The 22,788-nt window shown below is 48.3% G+C and overlaps 1 protein-coding gene across 3 annotated transcripts in view; it reads left to right on the top strand.

The window, feature by feature from the left end:
* The first annotated feature begins 3,603 nt into the window (after window positions 1–3,603).
* CLIP2 (CAP-Gly domain containing linker protein 2) overlaps window positions 3,604–22,788 on the top strand; it is a 45,957-nt gene continuing 26,772 nt past the window's right edge. The window contains exons 1-2 of one of the 3 annotated variants that reach the window (XM_072353224.1): window positions 3,604–3,666; window positions 12,731–12,951. In XM_072353224.1, the coding sequence (XP_072209325.1) occupies window positions 12,840–12,951 (112 nt within the window). In that variant the 5' untranslated portion in view covers window positions 3,604–3,666; window positions 12,731–12,839. Of the gene's footprint in view, window positions 3,667–3,771; window positions 4,031–12,730; window positions 12,952–22,788 lie in introns of those variants that run through there. The other 2 variants (XM_072353223.1, XM_072353225.1) reach the window with 2 other exon arrangements.

Raw genomic sequence — 22,788 nt, 5'->3', positions numbered from 1 at the left:
ATAATATTTTGATAGAATCTTTAACTGAATAGCTGAAAACTTCATTTATCCAGGCAACACACTTGCTGGAAACAAACCCCAAAACAACCTGATATTGCCAATATGTAGATGGCAAAGCTGAAACAGGAAAGTGTGATGTTTTCTCCAAGAGGGAGAGAGTTTTGTCCTACAGTGTGGCCTTTGCCCATTATATCCACTCAATTCTTATATGACTCACACAATTATATTTGTGCAGGTTTTCTGCATGTTATTAAGCACAGCTATACACAAGCTCTGTTGTGAAATTTGCATAGTGGCTGCATGAGCTGGTGTGTTTGCACAGTTATCAGCCACTTATTGGGATGAACGTTCACTGTGTGTGAAGGTTTAACACAGTGCAAATAGAACACAGCAAAATGCTGTGAACGTCTCTTGTTGTTTCATTATAACACAGGGAGCTGTGCTTAGTAAAGTGGAAACATTGTTACTTATTGTAAGTAACCTGCTGGTAAAGGTGCTACAGAGAGTGATTTGCTTGATGCACATTAGGCAGCATTGTAGATTATATCATGGTTTATTAGAACTGGAACCAGCAGAGTGCCTACTGGAAGAGACCAGAAGGCTCTTCAAGCAAATATCCCTTCAGAGCAACCCCATATGTTATCATGGGCTCAATGGAAAGAGAAGCAGCCCTGAAATGCCGTATCAGCTATTGAGTTTGTTCAGATAAGTTTCTTTTCAGTTGAGAGTTGAGGGCTGTCTCGTACTATTTGTTTTTCCTAAATAGAATTAACATAGCTACAGCTGCAATATGATTACCTTAATGACCTCTAATGTGTTCTGGCTTTGTCTTCCACAGGTTAATTTACTTGAATTGTATTTTTCCACTTCTTAGCTCCTCAGATTTCTCCAGCTTCTAAAGATGGTAACACAGTTTGCCTCTTTTCCTTCATTCTTTTTTGTCTTCACAACTAACAAGCTGGCATTTCCCACTGGCCCGATCTGAAGTGCATACTGTGCATTTGCATTGTCTGAAGTTATGACTGCAATGCATGCTGGCTTGGCCAAGCCCTGACATTTGCAGAGAAGGAAAAAAAGAAAAACAGGCCAAGCATTACTCAGTCTGTTTGTGCATGCAGCGGGTCACCCTACTCTGAACAGTGGTGCTTAGTGCTTTTACTCTGTTACCATCTTTGAGGGAAAGAAAATGTGCTTCTTGTGCCAAGTGCAGTGTAATGCAGTTCTATTCAGGAATATCAGGCATAATTACTGTGTCTCCTGTTTCTAAACATCATTCTTGTGTGTCTGTGCCTTCTGTTGTGAAATGGAGCATGTGTGTACTTTATGAGAGCTGTGAGGACTGGCAGGTCAGTGGTTGTAGTGCACCCAGCAGGTCAGGGCTCAGTCATCAGTTCTGGTGTGACTGAGAAGCTGCGGCTTTCATTGGGCTCACCTGTGAGGATTTAGGATGGAGACAAATACTAAAGCAGGCACCAGGAGCTGTTTTAATGTGTGGCGACCACATTTATTCTGGTCAGCTCCAAGCACTTTACTGATTAGTTCAGTGAAATTGTTCCTCTTTCACTGCTAGTAAAGACAGCTGAGATGAAGGGAGCTTCCATTTTATGGTGGCAATAAAACTAGAAAATAGATTGGAGTGCAATTTTCATGTATCGCAGTGCTGCATTCAGTAGAAAGGCGATACTGGGAGATTTGTTCCTCATTGGGATATATAATACAATTGGTGCAGAGCAATTAATAAGACTAAATTGGCAGGAAACTAAAGACTCACGCATAAGTTCCTGGATTTGGGTTATATCATGGCATCTGGCTGATAAAATCCACATTGTAAGGGCTTTTCTGTAATAAGTATTCTAAAATCAAAGCCAACACCTGGCAGATGACCAGGCTTCTTCAACCCTTCTGTACCCATTTTAGTAAGGCTGGGTTTTTTGGGACTGCCCTTTCCTCCTAGCAATCACTGCAGCAATTTCTGGTCACAGAATGAAGCCATCTGGGGCATGGTGTGAAAAACAATATTCATTTTAACCATCACAGTGCATTCTCCCAGAGATGGTTTGGATGGTTTGCAAACTAATGGCGTTGTTGCATGCAAACATGATGGTTTGGCAACTGGAATAAGCTAGAGTTGCCATATTATGACTGATTTTGCCTCCTTTTATTTTCCTGTGGATGCATTGAGCTACACAGAGGTATACAGACAATTACCAGAGGCTTTGCAAAGTAGACTGCAGCTTCATGCAGTGGTTTCAGTATAGGATGTTGTGCTGGGAGATCTGCTAGGCTTACTTCTGACTTGAATGTGTATAAGACAGAGACATATAAACAGAGTAGAAACACAACATCATAATAACAACAGTCTGGTACCTTTAGTACTGTACCCAGCTGGGTGCATGTGTGTTTATTCCCTCTCACATTGCTTTGGCTGCACGATGTTTCAACATGCCAGGCTAACTGACATGAAAAAGGCTGGGAAGGTTTTTAGCGATCCCAGCAGCTGATGGAAACAGTCACCAAATCAAAGCAAAGCAATGGATCTGCCAAGCAGGGACACTTATGGCTGTTGGTGAGAAGCAGCTTTTCAAAACAAAATAAACATCATGTCACTTCAACCAGGAGGGTAGCAGACGTCAGCACAGCACAGAGAGCGCTCTGGCCCCGGATGATCTTTCCTTCTCTCTTTAAGGTTCCCTTGAGGATGTTTAGTCAGGCAGGCAGGCTTGCCAAGAGGGTCTGAGGAGGTGACTGAAGAGCTGGGAGATGTTTCTAGCTTCATCTGGGGCACCTCCTCTCCCAGCTCCCTCCTGGTGACACGCTGTCTCCATAGGCAACTATGAGAAGAGACCAAACATGTTGCATCCACACCCGCAAACACCGACTTGGGTTTGGATGCAGGGAAGATATCAGGAAGCGTAGCAAGCTGGCAGTTGAAGCAGAGGCGTTGGTGTCGGGTGCGTCGGGTTCTATTTTTGACTTGGACCAACCATTTCTTTTTGATTCAGCTTTCCCATCTGCAAGATGGGAAATTAAGGCTGCTAGCGGGTGGATGGCTCTGCTGAGGGCAGGGCTGTCAGTGGATGGTGCTTTGTTGAATTGTGCTGTGTTCTGCTCTGCAGTGAATGGAGCTGCAGCCCTTGTGAAAAGCACTTTCATTGCTGTCCAAGGCGTGGATTTGAGTCTGGAGGCAGGCACAAGGCATGGGGGAGCCACCATCCTCAGAGGTGTCCAAGAACCATGGAGGTGTGACACTGAGAGATGTGGGTTAGTGGGCACGGTGGGGCTGGGCTGATGGCTGGACAGGGTGATCTTAGTGTCCTTTTCCAGCCCTCCTGATTCCATAACTCCATGTCCCAGCACCGTGTGCTTCCATCCAACATCTCCAGCTCTGGGATTACCAGCAGACGGGTGGTGAAGGCCAAGCAACAGCCATCAGCTCAGCCCTCCCTTCCTGCCCGTGAGTGAAGGAGCTCCCACAGGCTGCAGGTGCCTTCAATTCACCCCGCCTCCAGTCCCTTTGCAATTAGGGCTTCCTCCTTTGTTTTTCCCAGGAAGTACCTCCAGCTCCTCTTGTTCCTCTTGCACCAGTGACAGCTGCTAGAACGTGACTTAAGGGAGCCCCTCCCTTCCAAAGTCCCAACCCAGAGCCGTATCTGTGCCGAGCAGAAGGTGAGAACCACGGTCGGTGTTTTTTCTCCCCGCTCTTTAAGGAAAGGCGCTCCGACTCGCAGGCAGCCGCTCCTCCCGCTCCCCAGGACAGCCGCTAGGCGGAGCGTGCCCTCCTCCCTTCCACCCTCCCGCTTCGCTTCCGCCGCGGCCGGGGCCCGACAACCAGCGGCATTTCGGTGCGGGGCGGCCCCGGAGCCGCCCCTTTGTTCGTGGGGCGGTGGGGCCGGACTGTGCCCGCAGCGCCCGGCATCCTCCTTCCTCCTCCTCCTCCTCCTCCTTCTTCTTCCTCCCCCTCTTCCAATCATCGCAGCTCCCTCCGGCGCGCAGGGAGTGGCACGGCGGCCGCCCGGCAGGGCTGCGGGAGGTAAGGGGGAACCGCGGGCTGGGGATGGGGCAGCCCCAACAAAGGATGGATGGATGGATGGATGGATGGATGGATGGATGGATGGATGGATGGATGGATGGGGCTCAGCTCACCGCCGGGGCTGGGCGGTGTCAGCACGGATCGCGGCAGAAGGATCTGTCGCGTTGTAGCATTGTCCTTGGATCGGGGAGGGAAAGACACCGTCCTCGTTACGCTCTGTATGCCAGGGGCTGTGCTGCGCTATCCGGGTGGGGCCGTATTGCCGTGCTGAGCCCCCTCTATGTGCCCACCTGGGAACGGCCCGAGCAGAGCGGTGGGGCGGCGGCCCCGTGGCCCTGCGCAGCTCCGGTGCTGAGCGATGGAGATCGGGGTGGGCGTCAGCATCGAGCGCCGAGCGAGTTCGAGCTTTGCAGCGGGAGGACTGTTTGTCTTTTGTCTCCGGCTGCCGGCTGGGCTGGGTCTCCCCGCTGCCTTTTTGTTCTGCTATAACCCAGCTATCGACGTGGGCTATAGGAGTGGCTGCGGTGGGATTATTTTTGTTTGCAGCAAGGAGATGATGTGCTCCTGCGTGCTGCTGGGGGATGGCAGCGCTGATCTCGGACGGACCGAGCGGCTCCTTGGCTGCCTTTGCCTCCTGGCCCGTAGCATCGAGCTGGGGAGCTCGGGGCAGAGGCGTGGTGCTGTCTCGGGGTATGCAGCTGCAGTAGAGGAGAGCTGGGAGACAAAGCGCTGTCAGTGCTGTTGCTGCTGCCCTGTGTCAGCCTCAAAGGGCTGCAAGGACCAGCTTGGGAGCAGAGCATCCTGCTGGAGTGGATGGCAAGTTTCATCACGGGGGGGAATTGGGAGTACCTTATGTTTGGAGAATGGGTCGGTGCATGGCCATGGATGTTCAGGGTGGATGTACTTGCATACATGTGGCCAGATTTGTCAGCCTTGTCCCTTTGCCTACCCCTGCTGGGCAGTGTTCTCCCATTCAGTGGTGCTTCCGGGCCTCTTCAACCCCCTGCCCTGCTGGGGAGGGGATGCTTTCAACATAACACAGTCCCTTACCTTGGGCTTAACTGGGGTCATTTTAAGAAATGACCTACCTGCTGCTGGAGCCGTTTGGGATGTAGGAGGAGCTGCGTGCTGGCAGAAAGGTGCCAGCAATCCCAGGGCTTCAAAGCACAGCGCTGCCTCAAAGCGCTGCCACCAACTGCTGCAGTATGGCAGAGGCTGTGCTGCAACCAGTTTGTTTCAGGGACACGTGTGGACATGGCATGCCTTCAGTTAAGGGAAAACATGAATGTTCCAGAGTTCTTTTAGGGTAAGCATAGCCTGGGTTGCCTGCTGAGGCCAAGGGCTGCTGTCCTTCTTTGGCCTCCTGCTGCTCGTAGCCCTGGAGGTGCCATAATTTAGTCCAGCAAGGAGCATTCCTGATGCTCTTCCTCTTGAAGAACTTGGAGGTGTTTCCCAGTGCAGAGGGATGTGTAAGGGTTCGTACCATGCGCATCTCTGGCTGGTGATATGGGGAAGGGCAGGGTTTCACCTCCCAAGGTTGCGGGTTTTACTTTGCAAATGCTTTCTCTATCCATGAAAGTTGAGAGGGAATGAGTATATCTCATGTTCCTGTCATGATCCTGATGAGAACAAGAGGCGGTCTATAAAGCAGGCTCTAGATGCATGCTGTCGGTACTGTATTGCAGAGTGCATGGCAGCATTGGTACAGTGAGCTGCAAAGCTCTGGGAGAGCCCAAGTACAGACACTGGGACCTGAGCATGACTTGTTGCTCACCTACATCAGACACTGGTGTGGGCTTAGCTCAGAGACAGGCATTTCTGAAAAAAAAAACAGATCTTAGTAATGCCTTGTGACCTGTTTTCCCCTCTGTCTCCCAGGGGAGCACAAGAACAGCCATGGAAGCTGCTGATAAGGGGCAAGCAAATGCTTTTTGCTGCTGTGTTAGATGGCCAGAGATGCCTTCCTGTTGTTCTCGTATCTCTGCTTGGTGTGACTGGGGACGTGGAGTCCAGCAGGACTGGGGCCTTGTAGCACACTTGGCCTTCTAACACTTAAATCAGAGCTGCTGATAAAGGGGGCAAACTGCCCAGAATGAACACTTGGTTGAGCTGTGGTGCAAAATGGGGCAAATCCAGTTCACTTTATTCATGTTTGGGTTTAACTTCTGACTCTCGCACTGCTGTAGCTAGCAGTGGAAAAATGACTTCACTGCATGTGACCGAGTCTGGCACCTCCATGTAATACTTAGTGCTATTCCTGAACAAAAAGAAACCAAAGAAACCTCACTTTAACAAAAAAAAAAGAAAGCAGGATTCCTTCATCAGGCTGTATGGAGACGATTCCCATGACGTGGCACTGTTCTTCGTTTAGTGAATGAGTGAAATGGTGTCCATAAAATAGCTGTGGCTGCTTCAGACAGAGCCTAAGCCAAGAAGTGCGTGTGAAGAAATAGCACTGAGCGTTGTTGTGTTTCGCTGTCAGTTTTGGTGCGATGGGATCGAACGTGATGCTGACTCGAATTGGGCGGCTTGTTTGTTTATTCTGGGGGTTCATGTTCTCAGCTCTAACACTGACTACCTCGGTGGCTCCATCTGTGCCTGGGACAGCCAACTGGTTATGTTTAAGAAGAGTTTATATTCGGTCTATCATCAATCAGAATGATTTCCCAGGACTTTCGTGTGCTGATGGAGGTGGGGAATGGTTCATCCCTGCTGTGTGATCTTGGGAAAATCCTTCCCATCTCTCTATCAGCTCCTCCCAGGTACACAATGTTGTGGCTCTCACTGCTTTGAGGTCTGAGGATGAGACCATGGGTGTTGGACATCCAGACCTCTGGGTTGAGGTGCTTTTAATCCTTCTCCCATGCTCCCCTATGCAGTTTCTTTAAGGAAGAGAATGCAGGTAAAAATCTATTGCTTATCCCACAGCTCTTGGTCGATGGTAATCCAGTTGGATTTTACTGAATAACTTGTGTAGTGCAGGGGAAGCATACGTGGGTATTGGAATTCCAGAAGGAATACACCAAAACATGGTGAAAGCCCCACGGGTTGATCTGAGCCATCTGTCTGTCCCGGGTCCCTTTCCCTGGCTGATCTGTTCTTCCACTGACAAATTCCCCCCCTGTTATTTGTTGCATCATGCTTTGGGAACGCTTGTGTCCGCCAATTAGTGCTGGAAACTTTTCAGCAGTGCTGCCAGGCTGACAGCAGCCGCTTGTTGCAGCAAGCAGTGCTTTCCCAGCCCTGCAAATGCTCCCGTTCACAACCTGCAGTTGTATCCCTGCAGCAGAAACTGTCCTGGGTGTTGGGACAAGCCCTGGGAAAGGAGGCTTCTCCTGGAAGATACAGAGAGGCAGCTGTGCCCTGAGATGTTTAATGGGCTTTTTAGCTTTGTGTTGGCCTGCTGTGCAGTGTTTGTGATGCTGCCTCTCCTCAGCCCCCTGCACGAAGCCCATCCTGGTGGTGGAAGTGCTCCTAGCTATATTTAGCTGATAGCTATTTGTTTTATAACACTGAGGTCTGTGCAAACTGGAGTAGGTCAGCTTGCAGCCTTGAATAAGTACTCCTATTTATCTGGACTTCTCCAAGCTTGTCAACATGGAATGTTGGTGATCAATCCACCAGCTGTTACTAATGGAGGTTTAATGATGGACAACATGGCACAAACCTGGGATTAGAGGGGTTTTTGCCTTTTTGTGCTTGGTTGTGACTTCTGCTAAGCTCAACCTGCTTAATCACCTGCTGTCAGAACTCCCCAGAGCCCAAGTGCCTGATGTTGGAGCTTTACAGCTGTGCTGCTCAGGTGCTCCCTCTGAAGCACTATGGGAATCCCATTGGCCAAGATTGTGAAAGAGGAGATGTCTCAATCCACGAGATTAAACAGCCGTGTTGTGGCAGTTTGTTTGCTGTTGGGAGGCATAGTAACATCTGCTGTTAGGAGCATCTAAATCAGGAATAAGGTTGTTTGTTTTTACTTCCAGCACACAGGTATGGAAATGTCAGCCCAGTGGGTGCCCTTGGGTGGGTGATTGTATGGTTCAGGTTTATGGAATGCTATGATATGTTCTGCCTTGGGGTGCCAAAAATGAAGAGAGTGCCTTTTCTAGAAGAGGTAACAACTTGGTTTTTACTCTCCCTTTTGGGGTGAAACAGGACCAGACTGGATTAGAGATGTTGAGCAATTACTCTGCATTATAATGTGCTCAGGCCGTTGCCTGTTACCCCCTCTATGCTTGGCTAGGTTATATGTTGGTCTGCTTAGGAAATCACAGCTGTGATAAGGATAAGGGGATAAGGGCAGGGAGGAGAAGGGTGCTGCGAGGAATGCTTCCTGCACTGCCCCAATGCTGCCAGCACAGGGATGGAATTCTGGGTGTAAACCTGAGTTCCAGTGAATAACAAATAAGGTGTCGGGGTGAACTTTAATGCTGTATTAAATCAAGGACTCAGCAGCGGGGAGATTCCATGAGTTCAGCTCCTTCTGCAGGGCTTGTGGCAGGGCTGAGTTATGGCAGCGCTCATTGGGTCCAGTCTGAATTGCTGCGTTATCAGCTCTGTCCCTGCAGGAACATCTCCATGTGTGTCATTCCTTTCCCACGTGAGCAGCGCTGTGTTGCTCTCACACCCCCGTTAGCAGGAACTCCTGCAACACCTGCAAACCCAGAAGGACTCCAATGGTGTCATTCGCCTCAGGTCTCGCTTTGTGGTTATCAGTTATAGAATGCAGTGGGAGGCTTTTGTACGTTCCTCCTTTAGTACCCTTTGTTTTACCACTGAGTCTCAGAAGGATGAGTCTATCAGAGTGCTTAGAAGTAGTTTTAAAAGGTGTGAAGGCTTTAAATGAAGGGCCTGCAGGCTTTCCCTTTGCATTCTGTGCCAGTTGTTACAAATCTTAAGCGAGGAAGTAAACTCGAGGCAGGGTTGTCTTAGATGTTAATCACCTCTGGGAGATGTAAGGAAACTGATGGTAACCATGGAACTTTCTGGCTGAGGATGCTGGTGAGTTCTGCAGCAGCAGTATGGGAGCAGATGGCAGGGGATGCCGTGGCTTTTCCCCATATCTGATGGCAATACAGGGCTTTCATTCCTGCCTGCTTCTCTATGGGAGGAGGAAATGTTTTCTTGGGAGAGGACTCTGACCTTAATTAAGGATGAGAGTTTCTTATTTCCTCTATGCTTCAACGGAATGGAAGGATTTCATCCTAATCTGACACGTGCTGCAGAAATAGGTTTCTGATTGCTTGTTGGAAGCAGTAACTAATCAGAGAAGTGAGAAGGGATGGGATGATTGCCTGGGATCAGATGGGGCATCAGAAGGAATTAAAAGATAACCCCCCCCCCCCCCCCCCCCCTTTCTTCTCAGCATGAGCTTTTCCCTTCTAGCAGAGCTGCAGTTTGGCTTTATCAGATCATGGTGTTTATGTGTACTGGATTTGTTTCCTGTCCCTTTTGCAGACCAGACTCAAACCATTCGGTCCTTGGGGTTTTACTTTCAAGGCAAAAATTCTTCTCTTAAACCTCCTTCCCCATCTTTTCAACACATTGCTGTGAGCCTAGGGCACCAAATCTTAACCTGTGCTTGCCTGTGGCGTGCAGGGAAGTGGGCAGCAATGTAATGACTCTGAGCTTGAGCTTTATTACATGAGCTTCTCAATTTTCTGGGCAGAGTGGAGTGCAGAAAAGCTTGAAAGCATGAAGTGAATGCAGCACAAATGCCCAGAAACAAGGAATGAAACTTTACATAATTTTAATAGATACTACTTCCTTCAGGCCAGTGATGGTTTTGTATAAGGCCTAATAAATGAATACAACACTGAAAGCTTTTAGCCTTTATCTTCTGTGCTTATTGAAGTGGTGAAGAGCTCCTTCAGGTGAACCCCCTCCTTTTGGAGCCATTGGGTTTCAGGGATGCACTGAGTTCAGTTTGCAGCATTGGCACTGACTGGTGCTGGCAGTTCCTGCAACCAGGAATGTTAAGGGCAAACCCAGAAACCTGCTGAAGGTTCTGAGATACAACAGAATGCAGGTAGAACGTTTGGTACCTGCATTTATGCTTAACTCTCCTGGATGTGCATGCAGGGGATGTGTCCAAACCCAGGTGCTGCTCAGCTCAGCTGTGTGTTGTTTGGCATCATGGGAGGTTGTTTCTCTTTCCTTCCAGTTCTCCATATGGAGTCGCTGTTATTACATCGTCAGCAGCTGAAGGTGGAATTCCTGGACTTCCCAGGCTTTGCCTTTATTGTGAATGTAAGAATGTCTGAACACAGCCACGCGACTGCATCATTCTATAGCAGCCCTGAAAACAGCTGGAACTCTCTTTGTGTTCCTTCTGCTTGTATGTGTGCTCCCATAGGGCAATCTGTGTTTAGCATTGAGTCCCTGTGCCTTGCCCAGAGTGCTGTGTTGGGTAAATACTTCTTACATCCAGATCCATCCAGAAGGCAGCACCAGCCACAGGATGGGACTTGGGCCAACTCAGGCTGTCTAGAAGCCTGTTCCCATGTTGCGTGGCTGTTTTGTTCAGTATGTGGAGGTGAACAGATCCTGTTCTATACTCATGAGAGTTTCCTTCTATGGAGCATGCTGGGTTTGAGGATCTGCTCTGTTGGTGTGGCCATCTAGAATGGAATGGTGTTGCATGTGGTGAATAGGTATCCATGTACCTACCTGAGGGCACGAGGGATAGATAAAGCAGAGAAACCTGAAGATGAACCTTTTCCAGCCTTGGCAAAACAGGTTTCATTTCCAACTTCTCTGCCCTATTTGAGAAATATCTGAGCTCTCAGCACTGCTGTTTCTATGTTTTTGATGTATGCTGCTACGATGCCTGGCCCTTCTTGCAGATCCTTCATGTATCCAGTTCTGTCACTCCTGGTGAGAGGTACTGTTTGAGTGTACATCTGCATTTAGAGAGCTAAATGAATCTCCCTGAATCTGAGCCCGGGTGACTCAGATTTGGCCGTCCCCTTTCCTGATGGAAAGATGGAGAACAGAATGTTTTGGTCATTTGGAGCAGCTTTTGTGTTGTGCATTCCTGGGATGGTTTTTTGTTGTGGGAACACATAAAGCCATTCATCCTGGTATGAGAAAACTGCAGGAAGAATCCAGTGGAGATCTTGAAGACCTTTGTAATCTGCATCATCTTTGAAGAAGGAAAACAAAATAAGCTGAATTGGCCCCTGAGTGTTTATAGGGGCAGATATTTTTAGATGTATATTTTTTGGTGGCTTCTGGGCAGCTCATTCCTGTCTGTCACCCTCACAGCAAAGAGATTTTCCTCATGTTCAGATTCCTGTGTTCCAGTTTGTGCTCATTGCCCCTTGTTCTGTCACTGGGCACCACTGAGAAGAGCCTGGCCCCATCCACTCAATTCCTGTCCCTTGGATATTGATAAACACTGATCAGATCCCCTCCCTGCCTTCTCCAGGCAAACAGCCCCAAGTCTCTCAGCCTTTCCCCATACAGGAGATGCTCCAGGCCCCCACCATCTTTGCACTCTCTCCAGCAGTTCCATCTGCCTTGAACCAAGGAGCCCAGAACTGCACACAGCACTCCAGATGTGCCCTCTCCAAGGCAGGGCAGGAGGATCACCTCCCTTGCATTTGCACCCCAAGTACCATTGACCTTCATGGGTCAATGGCACCCTGCTGGCTCATAGTCACTGTGTTGGCCTCTAGGACACCCAGATCCCTCTCTGCTCCCACCCTCCCTGATCTCCTCTTGTTATTCCCTTATCTCTAACCCGGTGTGGGATGGCTGACTTATTGCTGAAACACTCTTTGGTGTCTCAGCATTCCAGGAGATTTCGGGAACAGTTCTGGAATCTTTTCCTTTGGTTTTCTTTTCCCATCTGTGTCTGCCTGTGGCTCTCCCTGGAGAGTTGCCAGCCCTCCCCTCACTCTGTGCTGGGATCCTTACTCACTCTTTAATCACTTCCCATCCCGGCCGTTGCACTTCTCCCCTCGCAGCATCTGTAAGACTTCACTACGTCAGTTCTCTCAAATGATGCACACATGAGGCTGTCTCATCCCATAGCCCAGACCTGGGTGTCCTCAGCTCCTGGCTGTGCTGCTGTTCCCTTTGCAGTTTGTTCCCACTGTCCCTGTCTCGCTCTGCTGCCACCTCCTTCTGCCCACATCCCTGCTCAGTCAGCCAACCGTAGCTTCCTTTTTGCTGATAGTCTCCATTTTTTGATTGTTTTTTTTTTTTTTACCCATTCAGAATGTTTTTGCAGGTTTTTTTCCTGCAACTGAGTCATTTCCTTTGTTTTTCTTTTCTGTTTTCAATGCCATCAAGCTTCTTGCTTTAAAAGTTCTGTGCTTAATGCTGCATAGTTGTATTTAGATGTCTTATTCCCTTTGCCTACCAGTAAGGCATGGGGTAAGCCTAGTTTTCTGTACCAAGATTGGAGATTTATCATTAATAGAAGGAGCCAAAAGCCCAGTCGTGAACACTGACCTCTTTCCTTCCTGCTTGTGTTGGTTTGGAGAAGCTGCCCTGAAGTAGTGTGAACGTGGGGATCATGCAATGAGGTCTAGTGCCGTGGGGGTGCAGAGAAGAAAGATCGCATCACCTACTTGACCCTTGTGGGGGTGTGACATGAGAGCAGGGCACAGCATTCTGCAAGCCTGCTCATGCTCTCTCACCCGTTCTCTGTCTTACTTCTCAGCTCTCTGACTTCCTTGTGCTCTTCCCCCTTAGGTCTGTGGCGATGGAAGAAGAGACCCACCATCAAGGTGCCTGAGCACTGAAAGCAGGACAGCACTTGGAGACACTGGTAGCACCAACCTGAGATACAGAGGCAGCAACCATGCTGAAGCCAAGTGGACTTAAAATCCCCGGCAGGGCAGGGAAGCACTCCAGCCCAGTGGGACGGGCATCGGGGACAGCAGCAGCGACTGTCACCACTGGTACAAAGGAAGGTAAGAACTCCATCAATGGGGGCTTGAGCTGAGCCAAGTGGTGACCAGGCTTAAAGGCAAAGACCTGGTGGTGCTCAGTAGGGTGAGAAATTGCTCATCTTGTTTTAGTGAAAGCCAGGCACTGAAGGTATTTTGTCCCATGCTAGTTATCTCAAATTAGTGCCTTTGTTTCAGTGGAATCATTGGAAGCACTGGGATATCAACGGTGATTTATCCAGACTCATGTACATGTCATACTGTCCATTTATCTATGCCCACAGTATACACAAGCTATAAAGACTGTTGTATAAGTTATACTTCAAAAGGGTTTGCGTGTTGTTTAGCATTTTTTTCTGGCTGTTTTGACTGCTGTGGTTTTTGTTTTGCTTTGTGAGGTATGTGGAGTCTTTGCATGGAATGCCTCTGCTCGGTGTTGAGCAAACGTGGCCGTGTTTTGTGGTCATGTGGCAGGAGCTGTGCTCTGCTCATGGGCATACATCATCTCTGCTGTTCTTTCTTTGAACAATATTGTCAGTTTCAGCTCATCTTTGGCACATGTGCAAGGTGTTGTTTGAGGGGCTGGTGACCACATGAGATTATGGGCTGAATAGTACAACACTAGGGAATGTAGCATCACTGTTGTTTCTCAGCTGGAGACTTGACTCTGCTGGTTCTTAATATTAGAGTCATTTCTCAATTTAGCATCCAAATCAAAGTCAATAAAAGCCTCCTTATCTGTGCTAGAGGGACACTCAGGTTGATGAAGGAAATTCTTAGCATAATCCTTATGTGTTTATTCTGAAGTTGTTCCCCAGATCCATTTCTGTATTTCCCCCATTTTTTCTCCTTGCTGCATGCCTGTGGCTGAGAAATGAACTCCTAGGACTCAAAGTGACTGACTACCAGTGGCTGTGAGTCTCTCAAGGCACGGAGAATCGATAGTTGTGTTTGGTGTGGAGCTGCTTTCAGTTGGGTTTTATCCTAAGAAAAGCTGAGGGGGCAGACCCCAGACCTTTCTCTTCCCTCTGAGGTTTTGCACAGCAGCATCCCAGCAAACACAGCACGTGTGTTGCAGGATGAAGGAGTCATTGCAGAGAGCAGCGCTGGGGGCTGATGGGACTGCTATGCTGAATGCAGCTCTTGTTTGCTGCAGCCTTTGTGCCTTGTTCAGCTACAGCACTTGGCCAGCATGGGATGCTCAGCGAAGCCAGGGACAGAGTCATCGCTGAGTGGCAGGGCCCAGCCACAGTGCAGGCAGTAATGGGGGGAAAAAAGAAGTCTCCAAAGCTTGAAATGCAATTGCAAAAGAGAACCACAGATTCAGGGTTAAAATGCAGTGGTGTACAGTCTGTTGGCTCTGAGCTGCCTCCTGCCTTCAGTAACCTGGGGCTGGCTCAGGAAGACCCTATATGTGGACTGAGTCTTCCAAATAGACGATGAAGAGAAGGTGTTTGTTCTTCAGTTGCACCTGAGAGTTGTTAGAAAACCATTTGATGCAAATATATGTTGGGAAGCTTCAACTTTTCTTCCTCATGCCTTCCTGTCTGCAAAACTGGTAGGAAATATGCTGTCTTTTCTTAGCCTGAAATATGCAGAGGTGCTTTGATTGCTGCTTTTGCTACTATTACATTCACATTCTTCTGTAGAAAGTCAAGAGTCTCTCATCCATCTCTCATCTCTTCCTTTTCCAGGCAGTAGAGATGCACCTTGTTGAGTGCTTCTATGTACTCCTGACAACTCACATCTTATATAGCAGAAAATATGATTGATAGAAATGTGAGATGTGTGTGTGTATCTATTCACAGTTCATGGCTTTGTATCTTTGTGAGGACCCCATATAACATAGTCATAGCAGGGGAGGAAAAATGGACATGGCATTATCTCAGTTTTGCCCTGGATGCTCTTACTCTGGTCCTGTGGTTTCTTACCACCTCTTTGTTATTGAACTTTAGCATTGTGGACATTTACTGCACCTCCTGCCTGATCTGATGCTTGGGGAGGTCTGAGGGCTTTTTGTGGTCTGTTTAAATTGGAGCTAAATGGGTATTTCCACTGAAAGTCAGCAGGAGAGAGGCACCTGGCTTGGGCTCTTGGAAAACATCTGCCTCATGAGTGGTGTCCATGCTGACTCTTCCCCCTCCCATTCTCTTCCATAAAGCTGAAACAATGGAAAAATTAAGTTTTACTTTGTTCTGGTGACTGTTTTGCTTAAAACCAGACAGAAAATCCATCTCTAGCTGTGTGAGGACTGGATTTCCCACACGTGTGCTGGCCTATTCTCTGTGCTTCAACTAAAGAACATTCCTGCCTGTAAACAAAGCAAAAGGTGTGGGACACTCTAAAGGGCTCAATATATCATTTGGATTTCTTTTCCTTAAAAAGCTCATGCATCTTATTTTCTATCCCGTGCCCTCCTGGGAAAAGTCTGCTTTTGCCTGGAGCTGCGAAATGGAGAGAGAATGGAAGCTGTGATGAATGGGCCCACACAGCCTCCCAGCTGGTGGAACAGGTGAAGGGAAGGCTGGAGCCAGCTGATGGGAAAAGCCCTCTGATGGGAAAGGCTTTCCTCTCCAACCAAGCTGCCGTACTGCTGCTCTGAGTGCTTTTGTGGGGTTCTTAAATCTCTTCCTCAGTCAAAGAATGTTGGCAGAAGGGAGGTGGAAAAAAAGGAAACCATTATATGTAGACGGCACTAGGCAAGAATGGGGCACTTCTGCTAGAGGCAGAAAAACTCACACCAGTGTCACTGCCTGCTAGACTGAAGTGCATCCAGTCTGAGCCTGGTGTGGATGAGCTGTGCTTTGTTGCTAGCTGTGATGGAGTTGGATGAAGACACAGTGCTTGCTCTGGGCTGTGTGATCAGAGGTTTGGGGGTCTTTTAGAGCCGTTGTTACCATTCCTTGTTGAGAAATTTGTTTGGTGTTTTTTGTTCATTTCCAGCAGGATTTGTCACTGTTTTAGTTTAGGCTATTGATTAAGCTGTAAGAAGGAGGGATGTTTTTTCTCGCTCACCAATTTATTAATTGTCACTTTGAAAAACACAAACTACTGTTTTGTCTGAAACAGTCAATGGGGTTGTGGTGCCCCAAGCAGCTGATTGACCAGCATGGACAGAGGGAGCTGCAACTTGTCTATATTCAAAGCCTTGTGGTTCTTGATTAATATTAAGCTTAGGGTGTCGTGAGTGGTAAATGGAGATAAATGACCCCACACCATGGGGCTGAGCCTGCTATTATGGTAGAATCACAGAATGGCCTGGGTTAAAAAGGACTACAATGATTATCTCGTTTCAACCCCTCTGCTAAGTTCAGGGTTGCCAACCACCGGACCAGACTGCCCAGAGCTGCATCCAGCCTGGCCTTGGATGCCTGCAGGGATGGGGCAAACATTTGGCTTTGCTACTTTGGTTTAGCCCTCAATTAAATCCATGCTGCAAGTGTGAATGGATGTTCCCCAGGTTAGATCAGCAGTCAGTATACGGACACTGGTGATGCAGGAGGGGTTGATGCCTTGCAGTATGCTACCCCCTGCTCCCATTCTGCTTTTTCTCTTGAACAGGGGAGGGACCCTGGGAGCTCCTTTCCCAAGGAGGTGATTTGGTGAATGCCAAGCAATACAAAAGGGCACCGAATCTATCTTGGTTTAATCAGCTTTGCAGATGACATCTACAGATGACTGGGAGTCTGATTTTAATTGTCTTAACCATGAGATGCTCTTAGTGGGATTTGATGTAGTTAATCCTTAAACGTTCAGCACGCTCACTGCAGAATGAGATGTGAGCACACGCTGAAGGCATACAGAGGTTGGTTGTCCTCCTGCTCTCCATCAGCAGCTCCTTGCAGGACACCATGAAAGGGAAATCTGCTTCCCACAGGTGTCCAGCCTGTGGGGGTTTGGCTATAATGAACCAAATCCCATTCAGCTTTTTTGCTTTAATGGATCATTTGAGCATTGGAATGATGTAAGAGCAGGCAATGTGCATTATGTATCTGGAGAAAGACCTGTGCTCAGAGTCTATGCCAAAGCTGGAGCTGAATGAGGCTCTCCCAGTCCCTGTGATTTAACCTTTCTTTCCCCAGCTGGGAAGGATTCAATGAGCTTCATGGTCTTCTCCAGCCTTAATGATGGTTTGATTCAGTTGTTGGCAGTAGGGGCACTCTGTGTGGCAGCTCAGGTTGTGTCCTGTGAGTCAGCATCCCAAGCTGTACACACGCAGCATCTTCATTATGTTCTTTGCACCATCAGCTCTTGATCCTCTGTCTGGATCCAGTCTGACTGTCAAGTAGTTATTGCTCTTGATGGAACAAGCTAGGCTATTTTCTGGTACTTTCTCTTCTGGAGTTCATTGGCAATGAGCTAATTCCATCACTTTTGAGTGAATGAGCCCATGGCCCTTCTGCACACACCTGCTTGAGCAATGTGCTGCTTGGCTGCTCTTCTCCCACTTGCTGTAGGAACAGCAGCAAAGCCCATTTGAATGGGTTTAACGTGGGAACAGTGCCTGAACAGAAATCCTACACTTGAAGGCTGTGAAATCTCCAACTGAGTTCAAAACTGCTGCTAGATCGCTTGGCCACTCTTAGCAGTGTTTGGTACTGAAGATAAATGTCTGCAGTTCTGAAGGTGTCCTGAGACCACTCCTCTCTCTGTGCAGCCGACAGAGCTGTGCCTGGGAAATCATTTATAAATGTCTCATTACAGACCCGTGTCTGCCTCTCTCCCTGCTTTTTGCCATCGGATCAGCTCGCTGAGAGCAGCTGTCTGCGCTTCTGCAGCAGCACCCCCCGAACTGCCCTCCTGCCTTACAGATTCCCACAGCCGAGGAAATCGCAGACAACTGCATGGACACATGTGCAGGGCCTGCAGGCATTGTGCTGAGCTCAGTCCGGAGCTTTTGTATGCTCATATGAAAAGGAAAGTCTCTAGGAAGCCACGCTTGCGCTGGAAGCTGAGCTTGCAGCTGTGCCACTGGGCAGAGCAGTGTGCACAGCGGTGATTTGGGGACGGTGGTCTCGCTGTGTGTTGCTCGAGCTGTCCCCCATCAGGAACCCCCTGCAAGTTCATCTCATGTAAGTGCATCCACCACGCTGCTCTCGTGGGATATCGTGGCTCTGTGCTTTCTGGCTGCTTTCTGACTCTCCCAATGCTTAGTTCTTAACAGTTTGAGTCCCAGGGATCTGGGTAAGATGACTGCTCTGAGGGGTTTGGGGATGGGGAGTGTTGAATCTTTACAGCCAAGTGCTTTTTCTAAATAGCAAACTGTATTTTCTGTTAGGATCAGCTGTAGTCGATAAAGTGATTTTTGTTATGTATTTAGGAAAGAATGAAGCCTGTGTGATTCAGTATGCCGTGCATTACTTCAGCCCTAGGTTATCAAATGGGTCTGTGGTTTATTTCTGGAGGCTGGGGAGGGAGGCGTGGGTGCTCTGTTCCTTCTGAAAGAGTGGTTGGGTAGCTGGAGGTGTATGGGAGCTGTGGAGATGTGGCACTGAGGGATGTGGGCAGTATTGGTGGTAGGTGATGGTTGGTCTGGGTGATCTTAGAGGTCTTTTTCCAGTGTTAATGACTCTGTGATTCTGTCAAACCTAAACCACCCTTAATATTATGGGATTTTTGTTTGCGTTCTTTCCCAGGAAAGCAGGGTGCTGTTGCAAAGGGATGTGATAGATGGGCTGTGTTTTCAGGCTGGAAAATATCACGTAGCAGATTGAAGCACGAATGTTGAAAGAATATACTTACGGTTTTAAAAATAATAATTATGTAAAAAATAACACTCTAATCTGGATGAATAGATCCTTCCATATGCTGCAAGCTAATTACCACTCAGTGAAAGAAATCTTGGGCATGTTTTGCTAGTCACTTCCCTTGTGCCCTGTGCTGCCAAGAACGGTCTGACACATGTATTTTCTTCAATACCATTGTTTATACTAAAAAGAATATCTGGGCGTATAACAAATACCTTCTCCCAGTTTAAGAACAGCCAGCCTGGTGTTATCTGATCCAGTGTAGCTGTTATGAACTCAGAATTCCATCCCTGCTGTCTCCAGTGGGCACCAAGAGTGCTCGTCTTGCCCGTGGCAGAGCAGCTTTCGTACCAGCCACCTCCTGAATGAGACCTTTATGTGAATCCTTTGTTCAGTCTGTCTGTCTGAGGTTCAGTGCCCTCCCAGCTGCCTCCCAAAGACAAATATCAGCCTCAATGGGCACCTCCTTGCATTCAGTGCAAAGGCACTTTGCAGCGGCTCCCATTTGCTGTTGCTTGCTCATTCATAGTTCCCAATTGGTTTCTTATTTTCCTCCTTCCTTTCCTCCTCATTGCAGACTTTTTCCTAGGTATTATTGCTGGTGATGATGAAGTTGCATCAGATCTTGATATGTGCCCAGTGGGGCTTATTCCAGGGAACAGCAGGGATGACAGATTTCCAGGGTGCCAGATGCAGAGTTCATCTCCATGCCAGCCCTTACATTCGTGTCCCGTGAGATAGGCCATTACAGACCCAACTTTTCAGCTTTGAACTTGGAAAGCTTTCAGTCCTTGTTTCCCAGTCAGCCATAAATCTCTAGGGCTGCTTCCTCCCACAGTGCGCTGCCAGGCACTCGGCCGTTCCCTGTAAAGCATTGCAGCCATCTCTTCCTTCTTTCTTTCTTCATTATCCCACAGCTTGAAAAGGCCGTGATAAATCTTGCAGGAAACAGCTGCTTCGTCGCCGTGCTCAATAATTGGAATTTGGGTAGAGCGGTGTGGGCTGGGATTCACTTGGCTGCCAACAATATCACTTCTGTGTCATCCAAGCTGCTCTGATCCCTCTGTGGGAACCTGGAGAGCCACGGTGAGCCAAAGGAAGCTGTGCAGATGGCGGCTCTGGGATGTGCAGCAGGTTGGACCCCTTGTTTCTTGCCTGGTAGAGCATACAGTGTATTCAGCGGGGACTGAGGCTTGTCTCTGAAAACTGGTGCTCTGGACTGCCCTTTGATCCATACCTGTATGGAAGCTCTAAGCCAGCCATGCCCAAGCCGTGGCCAGCAGTCTGCCACCAGTGAGGTGGTGCATTTTAGCAATGAACCTACATATATGCAGCCCAAGACAATTCCTCTCCACTCAGTGTGGCCCAGGCAAACCAAAAGGATGGGCACCCATGATCTGAGCTGTGACCATTGGTTGGGGAATTGATGGCTCATTGTGCCTGGTGGTGCTCACCAGCCACAGGGCAAGCTGCCCATCACCCTATAGCCTATCTATAGCTCTCAGAAACATGGGATGATTTTTGGGTGGTCCTGTGTGGAGCCAGGAGTTGGATTCAGTGATTCTTATGGGACCCTTCCCACTTGGGATGCTGTATGGTTTATGAGGTTAAGCTGTTGTGTTAGGTACAGAGCCGTTCGCTTGCCTGGTGGTTAACAACAATCAAACCCAAAAGCAACAACGAGAACCCTGGCAAGTAAAATATTGAAGGAAAGCCCTCTCTGGGGCACTTTATAGCTCTGCTGTAAATATGGTGCATTTTCCCCTTTTTCCCTCCCTTCCTGGCACAAGACACTACGCTGGGATTTCTTCTTTCTTTTTTTTTTTTTCCCTCTTTTAAACCGAATGTGCCTCCATTTTATCAATTAGCTGCCTGTCTCCTGATTCCCATGGCAACACAATAGGCTGTTGAGTTTCTGGTGCTGTTGGCAGTCGAGGTGCCTGGCATGCATCGCGGGAGCCATGAGATGACAAAAGAGTTCTGCAGGGAGTAGGAAATATGTGGGTAAATGCTCACTGTGTGCCGCTTCTCATGCTCAACTACTTTTCTTTTCCTCTCCCTCCTCCCCTTTCGAAACAAGTTTCCCTTCTCTTTGTTTCAGTTAGCCAGTGATAAGGAATGAGTGTCAGAAGACATGGATGGGTTGGGGGGTGTGTGGCTCTGTTGGGTATGGATGGCACTCATAGCACGAAGCTGTATATGTCATTGGGATCTTGCTGCAAAGGTTATTCCTGCTGATGCTGGAGGGAGATGGAAAGCTGAAACAGAAAGCAAGGAGCAGAGCTTGTTTGAAATGGGTTTCTTGCTCCTGTACAGTGCTCTGGGGATTTCAGGCACATGGCTTTCATTGGCACAGTAATGAGAGCCATGTGAGCAGGCTGAAACTACAGATCCAAACCTTTAACCTTGCCTTTGCTGAGCTCAGAGGAGTCTGTCTGGCTCCTGTGCCTGAACCAGCACTGGGTGTCCGGTCAGCATCAGCCCTGACACGGGAGGAGCTTACAGAAAGGGCTGCTGCAGGGCTGCATTAGCCTTACAAAAGCAAAAGGGAAAACTGAGATTTAGAGTTGGATAAGATGTGCGTTCAGCAGAGCTGCGTCTGACTTTGATTTCTAAGTTGTTGTTCAGCCCTGAAAGCTGTGACCTACAGGAAGACCATTTAAATTGAAAAGAATGAGCTTGACTAATGAGCACAATAGGGCTGGAAAGCTGGAGCAGAGGAGATCCCACACAGTGTGCTGTGTCTCAGAGCCTGCTAAGAGCAGAGAGAGGCAGGAGCTGCTGTCTGTCCTGAGGTTGGTGTTGGATGGAGCAGCAGAGAGGGAGGCAGTGACCCTTGGGGGCGAAGAAGGAGGAATTTCTTCTCTACCACCATAAGGTAACTGCTGGTGGGAGGGTTGGAGCAGAAGGTACTCAAAATCTGTGGGGTCTCCTGAAATAGCCTTGTGCTATTGGATCATAATGCTTCTGAGTGCAAGCTCTCCTCAGAAACCTGTAATTAGACGCTTTTCCCAAGATGCTGTAATTGCTGCAGTTTGGCAGGCAACTCAAATGAACAAAGTCTATGGGAGTCCCACTAAAACATTGGCTTTATTTCCTTTATTGGAATGCTGTGTGGGACCAGGAGTCCAATGGAAACTCCCACTTTGCTTTTTTCTGTCCGAGATGATTTTTGGAGGTATTTGCTCCAATGGGTGGTTCTGGATGCAGATTAAGTTGTGCTGCAGTGTTTGTTCAGCCCTGGGGCAGCTGAATCTTCCTTTCTGTGATTCTGAAGGGCTGTGGTGATAAAATGCTGCAGCCATATCTAGGTATTAAACTGAAAGACTTTTATACCAACTCTGAGGTGCCGGTGCTCTGTTCTTTCCTCTGCAATCAGACCTCCAGCACAGCTCAAATTACTTTGGGTTGAGAGCTTTGTGTTTGCTGGGCTGTGCAGGAGCTGAGCTGATCTGTCAGACCCATTACTTGGGCAAGAGCTGTGGAAGTGGTGCTGGCTGAGCTGTAGTGATGGCTGAGGCTGGATGAATTTCACAGTTCAGATAAGCATTCACATTTGTATCGTCTCTGTTAGACTTTCTTTGCCTGTCCTGTCCAACAGCTGTTGCCCACCCCCCTATTTTGACTTGGGGAAGCTTTAATGAAGTCCATATGCTCTTTATTTTAGTTCCTCTGGGATCTAGGCTGAAAGGACAATGTTTGCAGTAGATTTTGTCACTTGGGTCAGCAAGTGTAGGGTCACTGCTAGCTTGTTTGCTGGAGTTGTTGCTGCTTCAGGTACAGCCACATACTTAAGGGTTATGGTTTATTGGGCTCAGTGGTGATGGGTTGATGGTTGGACTAGATGACCTGGATGATCTTTTCCAACCTTAATGATTCTGTAATCATATTACAGAAAGTTTGGCCATCCCCAGATAAGCTGGTTATGACTACTGGGGATGGTGAATTTCCATCATCATCTGCAGCTTTCCTTCTCCCAGTAAAGCATAGCTGGAGTTCTGACTTCAGCTTGAGCAGCTGATGTAAATAAGAGCATTCCCTATTGCAGGTCTGACTTCTGCACACTGAATGTTGCCCTGGAGGAGCTGTGCTAGCAGGAGTTTATCGATGCTTC

Source organism: Excalfactoria chinensis, chromosome 19, assembly GCF_039878825.1.
Source record: "Excalfactoria chinensis isolate bCotChi1 chromosome 19, bCotChi1.hap2, whole genome shotgun sequence".
NCBI lineage: Eukaryota > Metazoa > Chordata > Aves > Galliformes > Phasianidae > Excalfactoria > Excalfactoria chinensis.
This window is presented reverse-complemented; position numbering and strand designations above follow the sequence as displayed.